Source organism: Gymnogyps californianus, chromosome 12, assembly GCF_018139145.2.
Source record: "Gymnogyps californianus isolate 813 chromosome 12, ASM1813914v2, whole genome shotgun sequence".
Lineage (NCBI taxonomy): Eukaryota > Metazoa > Chordata > Aves > Accipitriformes > Cathartidae > Gymnogyps > Gymnogyps californianus.
Genome location: NC_059482.1, coordinates 21,805,474 through 21,828,678, shown reverse-complemented (window position 1 = coordinate 21,828,678; position 23,205 = coordinate 21,805,474). Strand labels below are relative to the sequence as shown.

The 23,205-nt window shown below is 45.1% G+C and overlaps 1 protein-coding gene and 1 non-coding gene across 3 annotated transcripts in view; both read right to left on the bottom strand.

Annotated features, from left to right (window-relative positions):
- The window catches only part of SF3B3 (splicing factor 3b subunit 3), a 30,960-nt gene that overhangs the window by 3,226 nt on the left and 4,529 nt on the right, over positions 1–23,205 (bottom strand). For both annotated transcript variants that reach the window (XM_050903851.1, XM_050903853.1), the window contains exons 6-23: positions 22,355–22,467; positions 21,436–21,573; positions 20,284–20,387; positions 18,890–19,055; positions 18,275–18,370; positions 17,671–17,743; positions 12,046–12,197; positions 11,492–11,647; positions 10,905–11,060; positions 10,072–10,215; positions 8,989–9,111; positions 7,334–7,488; positions 6,044–6,218; positions 5,208–5,413; positions 4,098–4,254; positions 2,557–2,682; positions 1,192–1,404; positions 141–239 (exon numbers count right to left, since the gene is read on the bottom strand). In XM_050903851.1, the coding sequence (XP_050759808.1) occupies positions 141–239; positions 1,192–1,404; positions 2,557–2,682; positions 4,098–4,254; positions 5,208–5,413; positions 6,044–6,218; positions 7,334–7,488; positions 8,989–9,111; positions 10,072–10,215; positions 10,905–11,060; positions 11,492–11,647; positions 12,046–12,197; positions 17,671–17,743; positions 18,275–18,370; positions 18,890–19,055; positions 20,284–20,387; positions 21,436–21,573; positions 22,355–22,467 (2,552 nt within the window). The remainder of the gene's footprint in view (positions 1–140; positions 240–1,191; positions 1,405–2,556; positions 2,683–4,097; positions 4,255–5,207; positions 5,414–6,043; positions 6,219–7,333; positions 7,489–8,988; positions 9,112–10,071; positions 10,216–10,904; positions 11,061–11,491; positions 11,648–12,045; positions 12,198–17,670; positions 17,744–18,274; positions 18,371–18,889; positions 19,056–20,283; positions 20,388–21,435; positions 21,574–22,354; positions 22,468–23,205) is intronic.
- On the bottom strand, positions 22,079–22,158 carry LOC127021354 (small nucleolar RNA SNORD111). The gene has a single exon (XR_007767201.1). It is a non-coding gene; the product is annotated as a small nucleolar RNA SNORD111 (small nucleolar RNA).

The window sequence follows — 23,205 nt, the reverse complement described above, 5'->3', positions numbered from 1 at the left end:
GCGAAAACCGATCACCCACAGCACGGTAGATGTGTAGGAGCAGAACTGCCAATACATCTCCTGGATGACACCGCAGAGGATTTCACAGAAAAGCAGCACACTTTTCCCACAATAACCACGTGCTTCCCACGAAGCATTACCTTCTGCGACGCTCCATTAAGAAGCCCCCTGTCCCAGAGAGCTTTGTTGCCTGTGGGATCCTCATCTACCTCATCATTGGTGTTGGGAGGCAATCTCACCTGTGTTGAAAGAGGAAGAAAGGGTCAACAAGCTGCAGAGGAGCAGCATGATATCTCTGGAGAATCCTTGTGGTCTCTGGAAGGCCGCTTTTTTGTGGACTATACAAGAATCACTTACTTTACACTTACAGCAAAATCATCCATTTGCCCCTCCAACAAGGCCTTTAGAGTTAAACGACAACCATGTTGTCAAGACTGATGGCCCATCACTCAAAAACACGGGCAGGACCTCATGACCGGCCTCTGCCTGGCCTGGCACTCGCAGATCACCCGGGGAGGTATTGTCAAAATGGTTTGCAGGTGGTTCCCGCTAAGGAAACAGTTTGATGGATGAGGGGCAGGAAAACCGAAGAGGACTGATTTGTGCGCGTCGGCCAAATCCTGCAGGCGTAGTGTCTGACACTCGCTGAACTCTGCACTCCAAAGCACCCGAGCACGCTTCAGAAAGAGATCAAAGCTCTGGCAGAAAGACCATCTATTCTTTCCTCCTCCTCTGCTGAAATCCAGCCAAGTGGGGAAGTGTCAGCACTGACAAAGACAACTTTCGAGAGGAAGTGACAGAGAAAGCTAAATGCCAGCGATGAGGTTTAGCCAGGGAAAGTAAGAGTGATAACCCTGGCGCAAGTTCTCATGGGCCCTGTCACAGTCACAAGCTTCGTTTCAAGGCTTATTCACAGCAAGTCTGGGGGCGATTTCAACACAAGTTATTGAATGCTTCAGAAATATGGGTTTTGACCTGCTGATGCTTTAACTTGTTTGCTTTAATTAACAAACTGATAAACTGCAGCCGTCCACTATGACGACAGCTAGTCACCCTGTAAAAACAAGTGAATGGTACAGGGCGTTGTCTCCAGCTAAGCACAGATTCTCATTCTTTTAAGACAAATCATGGATGTTTTAAGGAAAAATACATCGTGTCCAAAAAGCCACGACTTCTCCGAGGCACACTCACCACGCAGATGTTGCCAAACTTGTCTGCTCCAGCCACAGTGTCATAATCCAGGAGAGTTGCCGTAGTGACCCACCGGGGATAAGTGTCATCAGCAAAGATGATAAGCTGGTTCTCATTCCTTTTGTAGCGCACCCAGATGAAACTCTCCTGAACGTCTGAAACAATCACTCTGTGCCCAATGGTTTGGATCCCACAGATGTAGTTGGCAATGTGCTTTTGAGAGAGAGAGGACAAAACCCGAGTGCTTCAAACAGGGAAGCATAACCCATTAACTCTACCTTACTCCAACTGAAACACTATTTCCCCCCGTGAACTATGGCTCGTTTCCCATCGTTCCCTCCAAAACTACCTCTCATTTCTGGCATACGACAGCCCCAATCTAAACACGCTGTCAATACAGGACCTTGCAACCTAACATCCACCACGCATTATTCTCGGCCTGCTGAATACGAGTAACGTCCAGAGAACAAGCACTGCTGGCGAGCCTACGAGCTGAGATGCCAGGGACAGTCCTGCAAGCAGGCATTGCTTCAGTGTCCCCTCACTACTGTGGTCATGAAAGACCCGAGAAGGAAAGCTTCAATTTTTCACGTGAGTCATATTTTAGGAAAAAAAAAAAAAACAAACCAAACCCACAAAACCAAAACCACCCAACACACAAAAAAATGTTCCCCCACAAGTTCCCAGTCTGCCTGTGAGCTTGCTGGAGTTCCTTTGCGCAGTAATGAGAAACTGGCACAGGTTCTGCAGCTTGCACGAGAGGGAGGAACAGACAATGAAGAGTTAGAAAACCATGCTCTGCAATTTCTTTTCCTAGAGTACCAGAGATGCTCAACAAGGACCAGCTACTTCAAGGAGAAAATCCCCTTTTCAAGATTCTGGGGATCTGAAGAGGCGCTCATACCCACCCTCCAACTTCTGTCCCCAGCCTGCTGATCACCTAACCTAAGGAAACATTTCCAGCAGTTGTCATTTCGTATCTGGGTAAGACCTCTCACATTTGCAGCAGATGGCCAAAGGCACGGTCTGTACAGGCTTGTGAAACTCCTGCACGTGTCCATTAACAGCCTGCATCGAGCTGGTACAAAAAGGAACCTGCAACGCTACTATCTGAATGGCGACGGGAAAGCGATGTGTGCTCGGGGTGCAGAGGGGCAGCACAACAGCCCAGTCCAGCCAGAGCTGCCACCACTGCTCCCCATGCACGCACCCAGTGCACACCAGCAAGGCATCCACACACAGCTCTGAGGTCAGAGCGCACAGACACACTTGGGCTGGAGTAGCTGCTAAACCCTTGTTTCACTCCCGCTGCAAAGCATCACTCGCTCCAAATTAACAGCTCTGGTCAAGAACAAAAGCCGGTACCTTATTCTCACACTTCCGAAGCAGTTTCTTCTTGCCCAGGTCATACACACGCAACAGCTTTCCAACTCCAATTAAGACTCTACCTTGGAACGGAGCAATGGCTGCAGGAACCTCCTCCACAGGGGTCTAGAGAGGGAAGAGGAAGACTGTGAGACCCCCATTAACAGAGCTAACCTTACACCAATCTTCAGAATGGATTCAGCTAATGGTTCGGTTGAAGCTCGTCGGCCTGTGCCAAAGCTTTCAATGTAAAAGGCTAATGACAATCTTTTTCTACAGGAGGGGCAGAAGGTCAATCCTCTGTAGGCCTTTCAACAGCAGCACATACCACACGTGGTGCTAACAGAGCTCTGGGTACCACACAGACAACACACTGCTGGCAGTGCACCTTAACTGAAGTGTAGGACTGCTGTAAAAACCCCACGCTGGGCAGGCAGCAAAGGAAGGCAAGGATCTTGTTGCCTTGGTTCTTAGTTTTGCTTTATCCCCAACAGAAAGATTTTATGCTTTGCCTAAATCCATCCAGATTGTCTGTTTTTAAAACAAAGGCATGAATCTAATTCAGCCATCTGCCATAGACACTCTGAAGCTGCCACTGACGAAGCGTTACATCTGAACAATTACAGTGTGCCCACAATTCCAGTAACTCGGACAGGGCTGAAAAATCTCCCACCACTAATCAATCCAAAAGGATCAGCCACAGCAGAGAATGGGAACATGTAGAGAGCTTCCAGTTACAGCATTCCCAGCTTGGCTGCACTGGCTAAGGGAAGTTATTTCACATCATCAGCTCTGTCAACTTCCACGTGGGTGTTCAGTGGCACCAGAAAAGGCCTTGGTCCAGGACAGAACCCACTCATTGCATCAGGACCGTAGGAAGTGAATAAGACACAACATTCCGTTCCACGTGCTCATCTGCTCAAATCTCAGCCATGCTGGAAGCACGTGGGAAGAACAGAATTTTGTTTTAATGGAGTTCTACTGACACCCTTGCCAAAGCCCCAGAGATCTGTCAAGCAAGTTGGTCACTAGGCGACTAATCATTTCTACACACAACCAAAACAGCAGCAGAGGAAAGACGACAGCTCACACCAGCTTCATGTGGCCAGCCAAGGACTGAGAGCCTTAGCACCCGGGCTCAAGTGACCCAAGTATGAATTCACTTCGTAAACAAGCGCTCAGAGCAGCTCTCTGAGGTCATATTCCAAAAAGGAAACAGAGCTGTTTCTCTCCCCTCCCTAACAGGGGCATGAAAAACACTGCTCCTTTCCCATTTACCCAATTAGATGGATCAGACTATAGCTAAGGCAAAGGACTGGGGCTCTCAGGAGATCTGTGTTTAATCCTCAGCTCTGCAAAAGATGTCCCAAATGATTTTGTAGGAGGCAGCTTATTTTCTCCAAGGCTGCTTCCAGTGTGTAACATCAGCATGACGATCTTGCCCAGGATTCATTGAGTACTGCAATATTACTACAGCATTCAGGGTGAAGTAACAGCTATTCCAACACTCTGCCTGTAAACGACCCAGTCATCCCTCTCACCTTGTGCAGAAACTCCAGCTTCTCACCACTATTCACCAGCTTGTACGTGTAGACAAATCCCCCAGCAACCGAGCGTGGGTTCAGAATCAGGTCCTTGGCGACTCCCACCAGCACGTACCACTCATCACCAGTATTGGAGAACCGGCACACAGCCACGCTGGGGATGACAAGACATGCCAGGAGATCAGTGTGATCACGACACAAACGAACGCTGCACACACGGACTGGATTCCCTGACAGCACAACTTGCACCCAGCCAGGCAGAGATTCGGGAGCCCAACCTTCCAGCACTGACATTTCATTTTCAGATGTCATTCTTCCTCCCTGCAGAAATGTTTAACACAGATTTCTCCCCAGTTTCTTCCACGCTCCCCATAAAAAAAAAAAAAAAACAAAACCACAAACCCAAAAAGATGTGCTCTAGCTGTCACATATTCCCAAAGCATTAGTTTTATGCTTTCAAAGGCTGGACACTGCCTAGCAATGCGCAAAGCTCCACTGGGAGCTGTTTTTCAAAGGCTGTTCCAATTTGGACACGTACATATAACCTTCCTCATCTTCCAGTGTTATTTCCTGCCCAGTGCCTAGCTCAGCCAGGCTGGGAATCCTGGGCAAAATAGGACAGAGTCAGCCTTTTGGACTAGCATGACCTAACTCCACTTCACCTGCTGAGGCACTCGCTCTTCTTCATGGTGATTGTGTTGGTTTTCCCCTCCAGTCCCTCTAACACTTCCTTTCCATGTAATCTATGCTCAGTTTATCTGGATGAGAAGGGGAAGTGAGAGATAACAGCACATTCGCTTGTTCCCAGCTCTCTTATCTGTCACTTGCATCCCCGTGTTCTTCTTTAAGCACCGGGGTCCAGCAAACACATCCAGAGCACCAGCTCTTAGTGTCACATGCAGACAGATCAGGGTGGGAAGGGAAGGGAAGGAAAGGCAAGACAAAAGCTTTAAGCATGTGGCAATCGCTTCTGGGATTTCAAGCCAGTCTCTTGATAACATGCTGCATCTGGATTTCAACTCAGTAACAGCTGAGCAAAAGAAGGAAAAAACCACCTAAGACTCATCACAAGCATAGATTCTTCCTGCATCTGGCAATGCTTCTTACCTGAAGGCAGCTTCGTTCTGCTCTAGCTGGACCAGATCTAACGTATTTCCCTGGATGGGGTTCATCACTCTGATAACAGAGGCCCACTGTCCATTCCCTGCCTTGGGAGCACCAAAGATGGACTCGGGAAGATTCTCATTCAGAAAGGCTGCAGCCATCTCTGCAGCCAGCTCCCTCTCATCTTCACCCGCTGCCTCCACCATTTCCTATGGCACATTAAAGGACAGGAGAAAAGAACAGCTCAGTGGATTTCCTTTCCAGACGTGCTGATGCTCTGCGTAGAATATAGCCTCCCTCTTTCCCCTAAGCCCAGGTATTCCAGGGCAAGGTACTGCCTGTGAAGACATAAAAGCCACCAACTCCCAAAGCTTCCACCCACCCTGAGCTTATTCCCAAGGGAGCCTCTGCAGCTCAGAGCACAGCAGTGTCAGCTCTGCCCTGCCCAAGGGGCAGTCGTCTGGGGAGCTATTTCTCCAAGTCAACAACCATGGAAACAACATTAAGAAAATAACCCACTGAAATCCAAGCACCCTCCAACAGTCACAGAGAACCCAGAGAACGGTGTTACACAAGCATGACTGTCCTCCAATATGTGGTTCTTAAATCCTGCCATAATAACATGCAAAGAAAGGAGCATTGGGAAGTAGCGTATGTATTCTGCTGAAATTTGTGTTTTGAGGCAGATCTTCACTCCCTTCAGCCCCTGCGTTCACACAGGGCACAAAAAACTTGCAGGCAAGGGCAGCTGGGAACTAGTGAGCAGGGAAGGATTTCCAGCTGCAGAAGTCCCCTCTGCAGAACGGATGATGTCTGTACCTGGCCCCCACCCCAATTACCTCGGCCATTTGCTGCTTCCTCTGTGCCTTGGTGGCCTCAGTGTAAGCGTTGTGGTCTGTCTCAATGATGATCAGGTTGTTGCTCTCTGGGTGAATGACAAATTTTCGGGGTGTGTACTGCAACGGGAAGGCAACCTGGTTGAAGACTGCCCCCAGCTTCTCCAGTGCCAAAATCCTGGGGGACAAAGATGTGACATGTGTTGAACAAGGTCCAAAAGCAACTGTCCAAGAGAACAAAACTGGATTTGAGCTTTACGTCAGTGAAACTGGCTAGTGCTGGAGACAAGCAGCACCCTTCTTGGACCAGACAGCAACTAGCAAACAGCTCCAGAGAGCAGAGCAAAACTAGCATCCTAAATGGGAGCCTATGCTGTGGGAAAGGCGTGCTCTGCAGCGCGAGGTCCTTGACTTGAGGGCTCTCACTGTCCCAGGGTGCGTTCTGAGTGGTGCTGAAGCAAGTCTATCCCGAGAGGGACAACGAGCACACGGAAGAAGGAAAGCGCACATTTAGGGAACACATCATCTGAATCTAAATGTGACACAGACTTTGACACATAATCAAATGCTCCTCAGAGGAGCACTTTAGTTAAAACAGTATGAAAAATGCAATGCCAACTCTTTCCTCCTGTGATTTGCCAGCTGAAATGCCAGTTCTGCTGACATTCGGTGACTAAAAACCACAAGTCCCTTCAGAAAGAATGACTCCTTTAAAAGCAATGAATGCTGTAATATTTCAATGAGGACAGATATGAAAAAAGCGCCTGTTCAAGTGCATACAGCACAGCTCCTGAATTTGCGGCCCATTATTTTCATTTATCTTTTTAATATCTAAGCTGAACTTTAAAAAGGCAACAAATACACCCCTGTCACGCCTCTGACTTCTTAAATCACATGGCTTATTTTCTGCAAAGCAGCCAATTCTGATCACAAACCACAAGATCCTAATACACAATAGGTTGACATTTATTAAAAGCTTCCCTCTCCAAGGATCAGAGAATTTAAGGATAACTTGAATTACACTTGCTATTTAAAAAAAGCTAGAAAATACAAATCAGAGAAGCACACCCTATTTCTTTTTGACAGCATAACTATCCTTGTATTGTTTTCTGAAACCCATCCAAGTGCTTCTATCAAATCATTATCCATAATCAAATAACCTCAAAAAGACCTTAATTCTTAAGTTAAGTCACTTTACCTTTTGCCTTTTGAATGTCCAGTGAGAATTCACCACTCCTCCATCTGCCTAGCATCCCAGCCCAGAAGTATTTGTGTTCCCCCATCAGTTCTTACCTCAACGTGTTTGTGGAGATGGCTACAATGCCCTCTGGGCACTGCTCAGAAGCAAAACCAGATGCAAACTCCAGTGTCTCGTAAGACAGAGGAGTCAGGTGGAAGCGCGACTGATAGGAGTAACTGAGCCAGGAACGGCTTGACATGGCCAGCACCTGGGAAAGAGACAACACAGCAAATTTATCAGGTCTGGGGATGGAGGCAAGCTCACTCCTTGCAATATGTATGAATGTACAGTGATGGACTCCTACCCACTAGAACAATTGAATTCTTGTGGGTGGACTCCACCCAGCTCAGAGCACACCTTCAGAGATACTGTTTGCTTTCAAGGGACAGTTTTATCTGGAAATTGCATATGGCACGAAGAGGAACTTTAAAGTACTATCAACACAACGGATACTCAAACTGAGGCGCAATAAAAACTATTTTATCTGTAAAAGCCAAGATCAACAAGTACTTTCATATCTCTTTTTCTTTTTAAACAATAGCCTGTTCTAATGGGAACAGTTCTTTTAAAATATTTACTGCTTTGTCACAATCCAAATGCTGTAGCACTCTGATTCAGAGTCTAAGTCAAATTTCCTTTAAAAAAAAAAAAAAAAAAACAGTAGTCTATTTTCAATCAATCAAGTTAAGGGAAACAAAGGAAGCAAATGGACTTCTAAACTCTTCAGCTTTACGCATTTGGCTAAATCAATTTCAGTGCAACCTTACTTTCTGCCTGAGCAACAAAAGCTGGAATTACATTGAAACACTCACAGGCTCCTCCAAGCCCATCACTGACTGGCCATAAGCAGTATGTTTTTTCTCCCCATATTGTGAGACAAGGAACCAAGTCTGGTCTCAAAGTAGAAAAGCACTCAGCTATTCTATAAGCATTCTCTGCTAGAGCTGCAAAGCACCTCATCTCCAAGTTACAGCTGGCAGACCGGCAGGAGCAAGCTGAAGAGGTTCACCCAGCGTACCACAACATTAAAGCAGAGCTCAGATTCCCAAATCCAGCCCCCTACGCTGACCGGCAATATTTCTCAACTCTGAAGGTGTCATCCAAAAATGAGTCAAGCAGGGGGTGGCTGATCTCCCCAGTGCCACATCAGAAGGGCTGGAAATGGCACTTCTGACGAAACACGTTCTTCCCTCTATGCCAAATTCTGCAAATATTTTCCTTGAACCATGCATGGCAGCTGTCCAGCCCTTGGCTGAGCCCTTCTCAACAGGCACAGGAGACAACCATCAACTGCATCAAGCAGTCAAGGGGTAAGATTTCTGCACAGGGCTCTTCCTGCCCCTGTGCACTAAGGCAGGCAAGACAAGATTTTTCAGTGTCTCTAAGCCCAAGAATCTGCTCAGAGCTTTCCAGACACGCTGCAAACACAGCCTATGGGTCAGATGAGTCCTAGTTCAAAGAAGGCAGGGCAGTACCACACATTACTTCCTAAGAAGTAAGGGGAATACCAACAAGAACAAGGCTGTTTGTGAAAGAGCAAGCTGCAAGCCAGGCAGCTCCATAATGAAGTCATTCTACTTCCCACCCTTACCCAGAGGGTCCTGCTGTGCTGCAAGGATGCTTCCCCACCCTGCCCACCGATAAGGAAAACCGGCATGCTGCGCCTGGGGACTGGATCTGCACCCCTCTGAGAGCTCGCCTCACTTACCGCCTCTTGGCCTTGCATTCGGACTCGGAAGAGTTTCACGGGCCGTGAGCCAAGGTATCTGGTCCTGGTATCGGAAAGATCGCCAGTAACAGGATCCAGGACAGTTCGCAGCAGCACACCATTCTTGACATCAGCAAACCAAAGAGTTAGATCAAGATTACAGATAAGAAATAACTGGCTACAGCCATTATTCAAACCAGAGAGGCAATTTCTGAAGAATTAGGTGTTTGTTTTCCTAGCTTCCAGTACAACTCCCTTCTACAACCAAGCTGTATCTGAATTGGCTCTGAATATTAAAAAGCATAGCTCCTGCATACTCCTGCAGGGCAGAAAGGAATTACTGTAAAACACACAAACAGACCAACTGCCGCCCCCCCCCCCCCCCCCAACAAACAAACAAAAGCCAAAAAAGAGACCAAGAAATTTGGTGCATCACATAAGCCATAAAAAACCTGAGGGCTGATTCCAGATCCTAATCCCTCTTGGTACAAAGCATTTACCCAAAAACTCACACTGCTTAAAAAGAGCTTGCATTCTGACATCAAACTCGAGGCACGTGAAAGAACCTAGACTGCTCTGATTATTTTTACCACATGTTGAATTGTCAAAACAACATTCTTTGGTCAAAGATCATAGAGTCAGTACTGGATGCGACAAAAAGCTGTGTAACAGCAGTTAGTAGAGCAGAGCCTGTGGTTGCGGGCAGTTACTTCTTTGATACTCTGCCCTACAGGCAGTTTCTAAAGAACTGTCCCAACATTTCACCCAGAATTTTTTTTTTTTTTTCTTTTAAAAACGTGCCTTCTTTCTGGAAGGGGAAAAAGCACAATTTGTCCTACATGAAGTCTGGGACAATATGCTGTCTTTTGACTAGTCTTAAGTCTAGGAATGTATGGGGAAACTTGCACCTCTACTAAGTCACACAGTGAATTCCCTAGTCACAGTTCTTAAGCATGTTGCAACAAAGAGGGAACAGTCAGGCTTTGTGTTGCGCTGCATGATGACAAGGCTATTACAGCAATCCATCTTGCATGCGAATGCTCCCCAAGAAACGCCTGTCAGAACCAGGCAGGCACCTCTCACCTGCAGTCCAATGTTCAGGTACAGAAAGCCAATGGAGCCCCTCTCCCCTAGCTCGTCCTGCTTCTCTGTGCCACCCATCTCCACAATACACAGCGACTCAGGCTGTGCAGGAAGGGCCTGCATACTCAGTGGCTGTAAGCAATCCTGTGGGAGACAGAAAAGAGGTACCACAGCAGTCAGCAAGGCTTGGCATGGCAAGAGGGGATTCAAGCTCCATCTAAGGAGCTTAAAGATGTCCTTTTTTAAATCTCCATAAAGAAGTATTCAGCACAGAAAAAAGAAAAAAAGTCACAATAGACGCTGGCTCTGTGGATTTTGGCAAGCAGGAACGGTAGCAGCCCTGGGGTTTGGAGAAGATAAACTGGATCCTTCCAAACTGTTCTAGCACAGTTTGCAGCTATTTAGCATGGAGAGACCTGAGCAAAGTGTTACTTCAGTCATCCTTTGAACACTCATCTGTTGCAGGTAGAGCAATGACAATGCTGGTTTGCTGCTGACCTGCTTGCAGAATGAGTCTGCTTTTAGTACAGGTATAAACAGTGAGACAGGGAAAAAAAACAAACCAAACCAAAACAAAGAAGAAAATGCTTTCATATCTCATCAGCTGAACCTCCTGGCATGGGTGAGACTAGATAAAACAAAGGCATCTGTTACAGGTTAGGATCAAGGGCCATGCTTCCTCCCAACCAGCAGAGAAAAGCCGTGCAAGCTATTAATTCCTGGTCATCCACCTGAATACGGAAAGACAGCTTGGATGGACACAGCCCACCTCTGGAGTACCCTTCTGAACATTTCAAGCCAATGGAAGAGGGACAAACAGCACAGCTACTCACTGAAGGGTCAAGGGAAATAATTCTGACAGTGTTGTCCACCAGCCCAACAGCAAGGAACCGGGAACGCTGCTCCCCAGGGGGAACATTGGCCAGGCTCATGCAAACAACGTCGGCCGACATCTCCTTTCTCTCCGTGTACTCATTCAGCTGTCCTGACTGAGACAGAAAAACACAAGACACATTAACTAGCCAGCGGGGCAGAACAGCACCAAACTGTCTCTCCACACCTTCCTGACCCCCCTCCCCCCCCCTTTTTTTTTTAAAGATAGTGCTTAGATTTTCTATATTTTTTTTTTTAAACCATTTCTTTACAGCCTTATTTCAGCTACAATTGGAAGAAGCAGAACAGCAACAGGACAAGGACACAACTTCCAGCCTTCGTTACGAACTTCAGAGACTTTAATTAGCCATTAAATCATCTAACTCAGACAGACACAGTCCAGATATGCAAGGCTTTGATCTATCCGTTCTAGAAGGATGCTTCACTACAGAATCCTTTTCTGCAGGTCTAATCAAGGATCAATCTCTGGCATGCCCCATACTCTGCCTTGCTCTTCCAAACTCATTCATAACATCAGCATACATACCGGGTCCATCTCAAAGTAAACCAGTTCTCCTCCAGTCAGTGCTATCACTACTTGTCTCTGGTTCACAGCACATTTTACAATGGTTTTCTTCCCTGGTGTCTTCCATTCGTTTACTCTCTTATCTGCTCGGATGTGCCGGATCCCATCTGGATAAACCTGAAGGAAATAAAGGTCACATCAATTCTGTATTTACCATCCCTTCACAACTCCCATCTCACTGGTGATTCTGACACAGAAAAAGCTCCTGGCAGCGGTGATCCATTAGCTATGCAACAGGCTGAACTAGCACGAAGCCACTCGCCAGCTGGAAGCACTGCATCTTTGAACTACAGCAAGGAACTACTGAGTGTGCACTGAAGGAGATTAGGACCATCTTCAGCTGGTCCAGTTTCACTTAGCAGGATATAAAAAAGGGAACGGCTGAGTAAGTGTCATTCTCTGCTAATTCACACCTTTAGACATGACATACGTTGCACTACTGTAGAAACCACAGCCGTGCAGCAAGCAAAGAGTGGCACACATAAGCAGACATGTCAGAAGCAGCTTTCCATTACCTGTACCAAAGCATCATCACCAAGAAGAGAGCAGGACAAGGTGGGCGTAGTACCCAGGAATCCAGAGTCAGTCACTTCTTCTACAGTCTCTCCGATAGACAGCACCAGCGTGGCATTTACGAAGGACACAATGATATAGGCATCAAATTCATCTGGTCAAGGGAGACAGGGAAAAAAGGGTGCTGATTAAATAAATGCAAGGCTTCCCAACTAAATTAGCAGTCTGACATATGTCTAGCAGTTACTCTTCAGCAGAATTCCTGTGATAATTACATCTGCTGGCAGTATTGTGCAAGTTCATTCTAGGACACCCTGTCCAAAAGCCAGCCACAACAACTCCAAACAATGCAAGACTGAGCCAGGGATCAAATGATGATCCAGATACAGAGTCAATTCACGATACTCTGGATTCTGGCAAGCAAGAGTCCTGCCTACTTTTTTCAAAGACAGTAAAAGGTCTAGAAGCCTTTAAGATACTTGCCCCACCTCACACGAGGAGCTGAATCCAGATTTAACACCCAATGAACTCAAATGAAATGCTCTACTCCAATAATCTGAACACATGGAACTCATCTGCATAAACCACACCAGGGATGCTGCAAACAGGAGGCTGCAAGACCACATCTCTAATAAAAGGCTGTAGAGAACACTTAGGGTGCACAGCAGCCGAGGAGCTCAGGGTTAGCCTGCTCTACCCTCATTCAGAAGCTCAACTAGCTTACATTCACACAGCCACCCGTACAGTCTCCTGGGATGAGAAACAATTACGTTTTTAAGACAGAGCAAACACTGACCTTTACTTCTACTGGAATAAGTGACAGTATTGCAACTATTATCTCCAGTGCTGGCTTCTCCCAAAGGGGACAGCTTTGGAGAGTCCAGTAGCTTGGACGTGGAAGAGCTATGCTAATCAAAATAGTCTTAAGAGCTCATTTGGAAATAGGGGAACTTTGTGGGAAACTAGAGTAGTAGGACTGGGTAAAGGGAATGCCCTGGTTTACTGCTGTCCATTTTCGTTCTCCAGAAAGTGACAGGCATTAAAGAGGGGGAGAGGAGAGTCTCATTAAAACAGAATAACAAAAGCAACAGAAACAATGAAGTCTGTTGGGAAATGGAGCCAGGAGCCTCAGTGGAGAAATAAGATTGCCTCAGAGAAGCAACTCCACTTCTGCTGCTGTTGTCATGCAAGTACCGTTTCTTAAAAAGAAAAAATTCACCGTTTTAACCCAACTCAACCCAAAGCTCAGACTTACACACCACAGCACAAGACAATTAGCGGAGGTGAGGGTGTAAGAAAGAGAGCTGTCACAGTTTTTGCCCTTGAGCAGAGCTTCTCCATAATTTGCAAATGTGGGAGACATGGAGAAGTGGCTAATGACTCTCTAAGTAGAGAAAGAAAATAGAGAATTCTCACTGGGATGAATACAGGATGCCAGCAAATAACATGCAGCAGCTTAAAGAAACTGAACTGGGTTAACTGAAACAAATGCTTCAGGAACTGATCCTTTTCTTATCCACCCTGTTTAGAGGGAGGTGTTGCCAAACCTGCTGCATCACGTTTATAACAAAGTTCTTACACACAGCTGAAAATATGCAAGTGAAAAAAAACCATCATTCTTCTCTCCAACATCTGGTATACAGACCACAGCCCTGATCAAACTGAAGAGCTTTGTATAATTAAAGCAATTCCAACAGTGGTCTGTGGCATAAACTCCGTTACTACTCTATTAAGTGGTCACAGCCTATAACCTCCAATGTGCCCCCGAATCCCACAAACAGGAGCGGGTCCACTTGGGGAAATGAGAAAACGAGAACTGAACCTGCACACAGAAACTGATTAGTAACACCAACTATTTAAACACTTGGCTTAACAGGAGAATTTCTCTAACGTTAACAGCAGATGGTAAGAGTTCAGTAAGACGTACACCATTACACACTGGTTATTTTCTACACTAAATAGCAGCTTCTCCTACAAACTTGCATGAATTTTTCAACACCAGAAGTCTACAAGAATTCCTCGATCGCTTTAAACGGAGATTCTAGCAGTTCATAGACTAAGCATTTAATTCATAAATATCCTGTAGACAGGATGTTCTAAAAATTCCATTTCAAAGACCATCGTTGCTTTCCAAACTTCTTGAGAGCTGCTGCCTTCCTCCCTGGGGGCTGTCATTCTCATGATAAACCACCATGTCCCAGCTGGAGGCTTAACCATGTGACCTGGAGCAGGACAAAGAACTCCCATTTGAAAGCAAAACAGATTCCCTTAGTCCTGCTCTAAATGAAAACTCATTCCTACCTCTTAACACTTTTTTAGCTCTTTCTTTTCACTGGCTTACAGTTATATTAGAGCGTGCCTTTAGGTCTGTGTCAATAATAGTGACAAGTGCATTTTTGCTTGAAGTCCAGTAGTGTTGCTTAACGCCTCTCTGCTGGAGCTTTTGAAATAAAGGGTTTGATTTACCAGAATTAAGTCAGTGAATAAGACGCATTCATCTAGATTCAAATAACACAATTTTGGTTTAGAAAATATAGCAGCCTAGTTGAAATTAAGAGGACTAAATCCCTGGGGCACACTGAGAAGTATTCTCAGTTAGAAAAAGAAAAGATCTATAGATTTTAATATGAAAAGATAACTACTTAGTTCTGTACAATCCCAAGCATAACATCAGGCTGCCCAGAGTTTTGAACAGATAGACATTATTTTGTATGCAGACACAAGACTTCAGAGACGCTTATTACCGTTCTAATTGCTCCAGTTAGCTCCTTTCAGCGAGTAACAGAGACATTTTAATGACTCTGAAGAACCACAGCTGGACTCATTCTCCTATGCATTCATTACAAGTTTTCTGCAGCTTCATGCACACGTCACGACCAGTTATGAAAACATCACATTTCAGTCCATGAACTCTATACTACTGTCCTTTTTGTTATTTGTCATGGATTCAGTTTGAGTTAGTCCATGAGAATTCCATTCCCATACGCCAGTCGACACCCAACACAGTTTTTTCACGCTCTCTAGCATCTGAATTTGCACCAATACAAATGCAGTCACCACTAGCTCAGAGGAGTTCAGCGAACAAACAGATGAGCAGTGACAAAGTTCAGGATTATTCTCACTTAAAAGATACTGACGGGATGACAGCACATTTTCCTGGGCTTCTGTTTACTACTGCATGGAGACTCTGCAGCTGTGACTCACTGCACATTGCTTTTCGTGCAAGAGTGCCTGGTAGGGAATGCAGACTGTTAGCTCTCAGTTCACGTCTATCTCCACAGCAAAGCACACAGCTATCTAGCTCCCCAAACCTCGACATTCAACTACAAGAGAGCGTTTGGTCCAAATCCCATCCGCTTCTGTCTGATGGGCAGATGCATCCCATAGCCACGGGGTATTCCCATGCCAGCAATACCTACAGGTGCACACTTGATCATTTTCTCTTGGAGGTCTGTACAAAGCAGCCGGGAGCCAATCCTCAGTCTAGAAGGGAGCTGAAAACACCCCTAAAATGCACACCTCTGATTTTAGCAAGAGCTGACCGTTCTGCAGAGACACAGTCGATTATTTTGTTCCCCAAAGACTGTAAGACGGAATGGGAGTTGCCTTCTACTCCTCGGCTACTGAACTACAAAGGCAACAATCTCCAACTACACAACAGCTTCTAGAATTCATTTACTGAAAAGCTTAGCATAAAAGCAGCCCCATGATTTTGGGATTCTCTGCGGTTAACCTGTGGGACAGTACAGTAGCCCCTAGCAGTAGGTACACACCTGTGGTGATCAGCACCTCCACCACCAGCCACCTGCGGAAGAAAAAAAAAGGCTTGGTATTGGTAGTGTGTATCACCACGTACCAGCCAAGGTTAGTATTTGCTTTGAAGGCTGCAAACCTGTACGTGTCTTACAGAGGCCTTGCAGCACGCGCACACTGTGGCATCGAGGCAGAGCCAGGCAGCCCGACACTGCAAACTGAACACTCAAAAACCAGCACTTGGGCAGTTTCGAGATTAGATACGTGGTTGGAAAGGTTCTGCAGTCTTTCTGATTAAAACCCACTAAAACCGTTACTGAATTCAGAGAGTTGTAACTTGGGGATCGGTTTCATATAACTTTTAACTGCATTCAAAAAGTAGCATGGTTCACAACAGCTACAGATTCCAGCCTTTCTGAAATCATGGAGAAGATCTTCAAGCTGGAACCTGGAGAATTTGGAAAGAGGAAAAAAGAGGCAGCAAGACTGGTCTGTTTCATGTAGGTTAGCAACGGTCCTCCATCTCCTGAAAAGTCAACGTCATCCTCTGGAACTCCAAGAGAAACTGTTTTAAAACTGTAAGGTGATGTCACAAGCCTTCACCTCTCAGAGGAAGCAAATGTTACCAACTCCTTTTCCAGAAGGTAGGAGCAAAGGTTTGTCTCTAAAAAACTGGAATGCCTCTTGTAAGAAAAGCACATAGTTTTGATGTGAACTGTGGAAATACTCTCCTTCTGACCCTTTTATTTCTGGGGAATATGAAGGCACTTCGTGCTCAAAGTTCCTTCCATGCTGCTTAGGCAGTAGATGAGTCTCAGAACACGAGCACAGGAACTGATGGCAGGTTTCAGATGGCAAGGTAAATCCCACAGCAATGTTTGAAATTCCCACAGGGTTACTGGCTCCCTGGAAGACACACTACTCTGTGATTGCTTAAAAACAAGACACCATCTCACCACAGCAGGCTAAGGTCTCCACTGCAACAATCTGGCATTTCTATATCCAGTGCACAAACCTACAGCAAGTCTTTGCGAGATTTATGCAAAGCACTGCCTCGGAAATAATCACTGAGACTGTCAGTACCGAGAATAGATTCATTTCGGGTTTTTTAGGTGTTTTTGAGGAACTCTGTTCTCACCCTCAAGAGAAAAGCAGGACAAGGGATTACATTTCCTCTTGTACTTTAGTTAGGCAAACCCATTATTTCAGATTAGGGAAAAAAAACCCAAACACAAAACCAAACCCACAATCCAGTATATTCTGCCAATTTCAAATTTTGACCTTCCTGGAATCAGCAGCATTCTATACACTGCTGGGTTTTTGAATAGGGAGCATGTCCTAGCCCAAACAGACTGTTTTCTTTGCAGATACGCATAGAGGGAAGTAATAAAATACAGACACTGTTGCCGATTTATCTTCTTTGTTCCGTAATTTGTATCCCACTCTCTCACAAAGAGCTGATTACTGTAGTTGTCAACACGCATATAAAGAATAGCGAGTACGCTCCCACAAAAAGCATAATCGTTGCCTGCTGATGTCGGAGCAAGAACTTATGGGAAGTGGGAAAGGATGAGAAGTTCAGCAGCTTCAGCCTGCAAACGTACAGCTGACGCAGCACATTGGGTGATGGATGCAGCTGCAGGCAGGTGCTTCTTTGTCAAAGGGAAGCCTGACAATTCTAGGGGACCAGAGGGCGGCTTCTAAGTACAAACAGGTAGTTGCTGATTCAAAACACAACTTTTGGGGACGGCACACAACCATCATGCAGCACCTTTCCTATCTCCTTGGACAGAAAAACAAAAAAAAAAATCCAACAAACATAACACACCAAAAAACATTATCACCTCCCTGTGCTTTAGGAAAATACTGCATACCTTCAACATGTCTCCTCACAGTCCATACAGCATTGGGGTTACCAGGCAGCTCTGAGACGGCCATTTCAGATACCTAAGAGTAAACAGGAACAAGGTTCTTTTGCAAACAGATGTTTAGACTTACTACAGTAAGTCACCAAACCACCAGCGGCTTTTAAGCTTTCCCACAACTGGACAGGAAAGCTAATAATTCCCAATTCTGATGGTCTCTCCCCACGTCAGATGTGCTACAGGGCAGAATACATTCAGCAATGATACGGCAACATAAGAGCTCTGGATGATCAGCTTTAAAACAACGTCACCCACCCCCAGCAAAGAGATCAGCAGCAGCAGCTGGCAGAGACACCAGGAATGTTCCAGCTCAAATAAACTCAAGTATCAGAAGAGACAAAATGCAGGTGGTTGGACTCAACTGAACAAAAAGCCTTTGAGACTGTACGAGTAAACAGTACAAACCTTCTACTTCTAAGAAGCAAGCCTAGAGAAAGTTGCTGTCCAGACTACAGCAAAAGGAGGATCCCTTCATTTCAGCACCCTTATTTCAAGGATTTTCTCCCACCGTCCTCGCCTCTAAAGCTGTTCTTCTAAGTGCTGGAAGTCTTACCTCAAGTCCATGTCTTAGAACCCTCAGAGATGACCGGGGCCCCCGACCACAAGCCACATACAACTGGGGTGTGTCTTCATTGGCCAAATCTGCTATCTGTGTGGAGAAATAGAGTCAAACAATATCCACAGGAAGAGAAAATGAAACTAAACTATATATGCCACACTACTGCTTTAAGAATGTTTTTTTTCAGACACCGAAAACAGTGAAGATGCCGTAGGGCATACCATCTGCTGCCCTGAAACAATGTCGAGTTTTACCCAAACTCACTGCAGAGCAAAGAACTGGTCTGATGGTCAACAGAGGAGAAGCACAGGACTGCTGGCTGACACCCTGTGTTCAGATATATATTTATCACCACAGGAATTAAAGGCTGCCAGGCCAGGTATCAGTCTTAGGCAGCTGTCTGAGAATTTAGCAGACTTGCTTTTCTATCAGTATTTAGTATAGAGCAGTATTTCTGGAAACCTAGGATAATGTAGCTTTGGTGACTCTGCTTACACACAAATACTCTGCTGAAAAGCAAAGAAAAAATCATGTATCTATGATCAATTCCTCTGTAAATGAGAAAGACTTACTTATGCGGTGAACGGGAGCTTGCTGATGGCAACGTACCTGACAACACAGAATAGGAGACAAACTGTCCAACTCATCCACCAGCACCAAGTTCTTGAGAGGTCGTGGCTGAAAAAAGAACGTATCTCCTTCCTCAAGAGGCATGGCAGAAGAGAACTCTGGCTCCTCATCATCGTCACCCAGGTGAGCTATCTGGTACAGGTAACTTGAGACAGAAAGCAAGAGCAACAGCATGTTCAGTGCAAAGCTCATGTAGCCTTCTCTAAGAAAGGCTTAGCCAAATATTCAGTAGGCAGCAGGGAGGACAGAAATCCTTCCCTACATTATACAGCTATTAAAATTTAGCCTTATGGATTGTCTTCTTGGTGACAAGATGTTTAAAGGAAATCAGAGGCCTGCAAAAAAAACCCCCAAAAACCCCACAAAAAACGCCCCACCACAACCTCCTCCCCCCAGTCTTCTCATTTGTAGCTGTCACTCGCAAGGTATCCCAGAGTTTCAGTGTTTTCTCTGTCTACCCTTGAGCCTTTCAGATATTCCTGTGTCAGAGCCAAAGCACCAACTGACAGCTGAGGCCATGAGCAAGGCCAATGGCTGCAATGCCACAGTTATCTATTTTATTGGAATACTCTCACCTCGCTATTTTTAACTGCATTCCCTATTCCATTTTATGAACCTAAATATCACAACAATCAAGTTAAACTTCAGAGGAAAAAAAAAAATAAAACCAGAAAGATAGACTGATTTACTTCCTGGTTTTAATAAAGCTCAAATGAACATGGCTTCCTCAAGCGCTTGGTTTATGCAACTGAATTCAGATTTGCTCTGGTAAACTGGCTGGAGCTCCCCCAGGTGGCTGACTGCAGATGCAGTCAGAAAAAAGTATTAATCCCCATTCCTGTGAATCCCCCGCTTAGACACTGTTAAGCCATCGACAAAGGTGTGTCATGTCTTGAGTCTTTAGAATATTCTAGAACCCCCAACATGAATTAGGAAAGCCCTCAAGTATACATCTGTTAAGGAAAGGACCACAGTTACTGATAACAAACCCTACCTACTTCTGAGTGGGCCATAACACACAAAAGTGCAATGAAAACTGATCAAACTAATTAAAAGATAATTCATCTGTATACATGATGGGCCCTGTATGAACTGCAAGTGCTCAATTCTTCCAAAACCTACTGCAACAGCATGTCATCTTTTGTTCTCTGCACTATAATACTTAATCTGGGTTCAAACAACAAGAAAATTCCCCCATTCAGTCATAGTCTAAACCAATTGTTCTGCTCAAGCCATGTGAACAAAGCATTAATTTACCCATTAAAACAGAGGTTTTGTCTTTTATGTTCAGTAAGTACAAGGGTCAGTTTGCAGTCCTGAACAGAAACAGTCTGTTTCAGGGGAAAAATGCTGACGTAAAATTGTTTACTCACTGGTTTCCAAATTCAGATGCCACGAAGAGAAACCCCGTTTTCAGCACACACATGGCAGCAGCGACAGGAACAGTGTCAAAGTACTTCAGTCGAATCTCTGTTACCTGAAAACAGAGGAAGACGTGACCGTGACAGCAAAGTACTAGAGCTCTACATGTGCGATTTAATAAAAAAAAGCTGCCTAGCTATCCTCTCCAAAGAAACGAAGCAAAAGAGTGGGCCAAGCATAACCACATCAGTAGCCTGGGGCAGCAGGTTATAAATCAAAGTCCAGCAGACTATTTTGAACACACAAGTCAGGCTGCCTGTTTTATTCTAAGACTTTCTGGCTTTGGTAACACTGAGTCAGTTTGGAAAAAACCAGCTGTGAAAATAGCAAGCTGTCTAAAAGAAAGAAGAAATTTGCTTCACTGAACACCAGCCATTCCCCAACACGTGAAAAATTAACTGTCCTGAGCAAATTTCTACATTTGATATGGTCACAATAGCTCCTGGTGAAACATCCAAGAACAATCGTAAGACACTTAAAGATGCTACACAATCATCCCTTGTACGAAATTCGACATGTGTAGATGAAAGAGGAACTAACATTCAACATTTACTCAAAAAACCCAGCTGATTCACTGCAGCAGAGATCTTCTCATTGCAAAATACTAGGGACAAGGAGCAGCAAGCCACTTCAAGCTTGTTATTTCAACTCACGGATCAGCCGTACCAAGCTATCTACCTCAATTTGCAAAAAGATTGATTGTAGCATGTAAATACTCAATTAAGAGATGAAACAGAGAGCACCTACTGTGATAAGAGAAACTAAGTTCCCCAGAATTAGCTTCTGGAATGCCCTCTAGCAGGTTCATGGACCGCACTTTACAATACATCTTTTGAAGAAAGGACCACCCGCAGAACATCTAAAATATGCCCAAGTGACTCTACAGCATAATTCTCACAGGATTTTGCAAACCTTGCGCTGTGCCTCTATATGAGTAAACAGAGTTACAACTGTGGATATAACTGTATTACAAATCACGTAAAACACATGCCATTATGCAGCTAAAACCACAATATTAAATACTTATCGCTTTAGAGAATCAAAATAATTGACTAAGGGCTCTTCTCAATGAATGCTTTTGTTGTTCTTCACGTGATACTTACCATGTCTTCATCAGTCTCCAGAGTAATTTTGAAGATGTCTCCCTGCTCTGTCTGGGCCAAGAAGAAGAACATGGACTTGGTCTTATGTGTAGCAGAGCAGACAAAAATCATACCCCTCTCTGGGTCATCCAAGTCATTCTGTCAAGAAAGAAAGCGGAGGTCATTGTTGGAATTACCCGGCAAGCGCAGTCGTGATTTCACTGACTGAAGTATTTCCATTTCACAGGTGCCTTAAGAGCTGACAGTACGTGAGGAGGCTTTTAACACAAAGCACATCCCCTCCGTTACGCCCAGAGTTACCCTTGGTACATCTCTGCCTCAGAAGGAAATAAGACACTAAGACACTGTGCCTGAGCATCCCCCCCTCCTATGTCTTTTTCCTTCCTCCCCAGACAACTCTCTCACATATCAAAGCCAAACACGGAGGAAAGGGCTGCAATCCACACGCAGCCGTTCTCGAGCACCTGAACCTTGGCGGGTGTTCAAAGCACTGTCAAAGAACACAACGATTTGCAATACCAAAGGAGGAGGAAGCAGCCTTAGATGCAACAGATCAGCTGTCGAATTCACCTGGGGACACGATGGCAACCATGACTCACCATCTCAAGTAATCCTATCTTACACCGACAGCACCGCCACCGTGGTGCCTGATCAGAGTCTTTGGAGTATCTCCAGCATAAATCTCAGAGAAGAGACATGAACCAAGCTCATCACTTCAGGCTATGCCCACCTCCGTCTTCCCTCACAGCTAACATGCAGCCAGTAAGGTAGATGATAGGCCAACACACTTTTAACTCCTTTTTTCTTACTTTAAAACCTCCCTGACACCTTTAACCTTGAAAGGCAAATACCAAGCATTCATTTAGCACTGACAAAGATAATCTTAAAAAAAAAAGGGTAGGAATCCCAAAATTCTCACCCGTCTCCTGGGAATTGGGCATCTGATATCAGGCTGGTCACCAAAGTTTTTATAAGTAATATAGTTTTCAGAACAGATCAGCACCCCGCTAGGTCCATCAGAACCACCAGGAACTGAAACACAAAAAAGTAGTACTATGAGAAAGGCCCTTACCACAGATCTGACTTACTGCCTGCAGAACATTTCTTTTGGTTTCCTTTAAAGCAACATAGTTTCCAGTGCTCTTTATCACCCTACGTATACAAATCTGCTCTTATTGAAGGGAAAGACAAAAGACTGAGTGCAGCTGCCTGTGTCAGCATGAGAACAGGGCAGACGCAAGTAGGGGACCAGGAAGGAGAAAAAGGAAGGGTGCAGCTTCAGACAAATTGCTTATGTTTTATCCTTTCTGGCTTACTCTTGTCTAGAAAGTCACGACATGCCCAAAATACCACATTAGCAACTTGTCAGTTAAACACAACCCTTGGGTTACTGGCATGTTTGCTTGCTGTCAAAGAAATCCACCAGATGGTTTTCTGACATATCTTCCATTTTTAGAGTACGTTTCTTAAAATCCTTCTGTTGAGATCCCCGTGTAACAAAAGATATCATCAAAACAGTAGTAGCGGTCAGATCCAGCCCAGTATTTGGTGTCTGACAGCTGCCTACAGAAGATGCAACGACAGGGCAGGCATACAAGGATGCTCTCCTAGCTTAGCTTCCTTTGCGCTTGGAGAGGAACCTGCAGCGGCTCAGCTGTGTCCCAGGTCGAAGGTGTTAGGCTGGCTTTGCATCCAATCCCTGTAAGCGAGCTTTTAGTCCATGGATTCATCTACTGCCTTTTGAACGCATATCAGCTGATGCAGTATCAG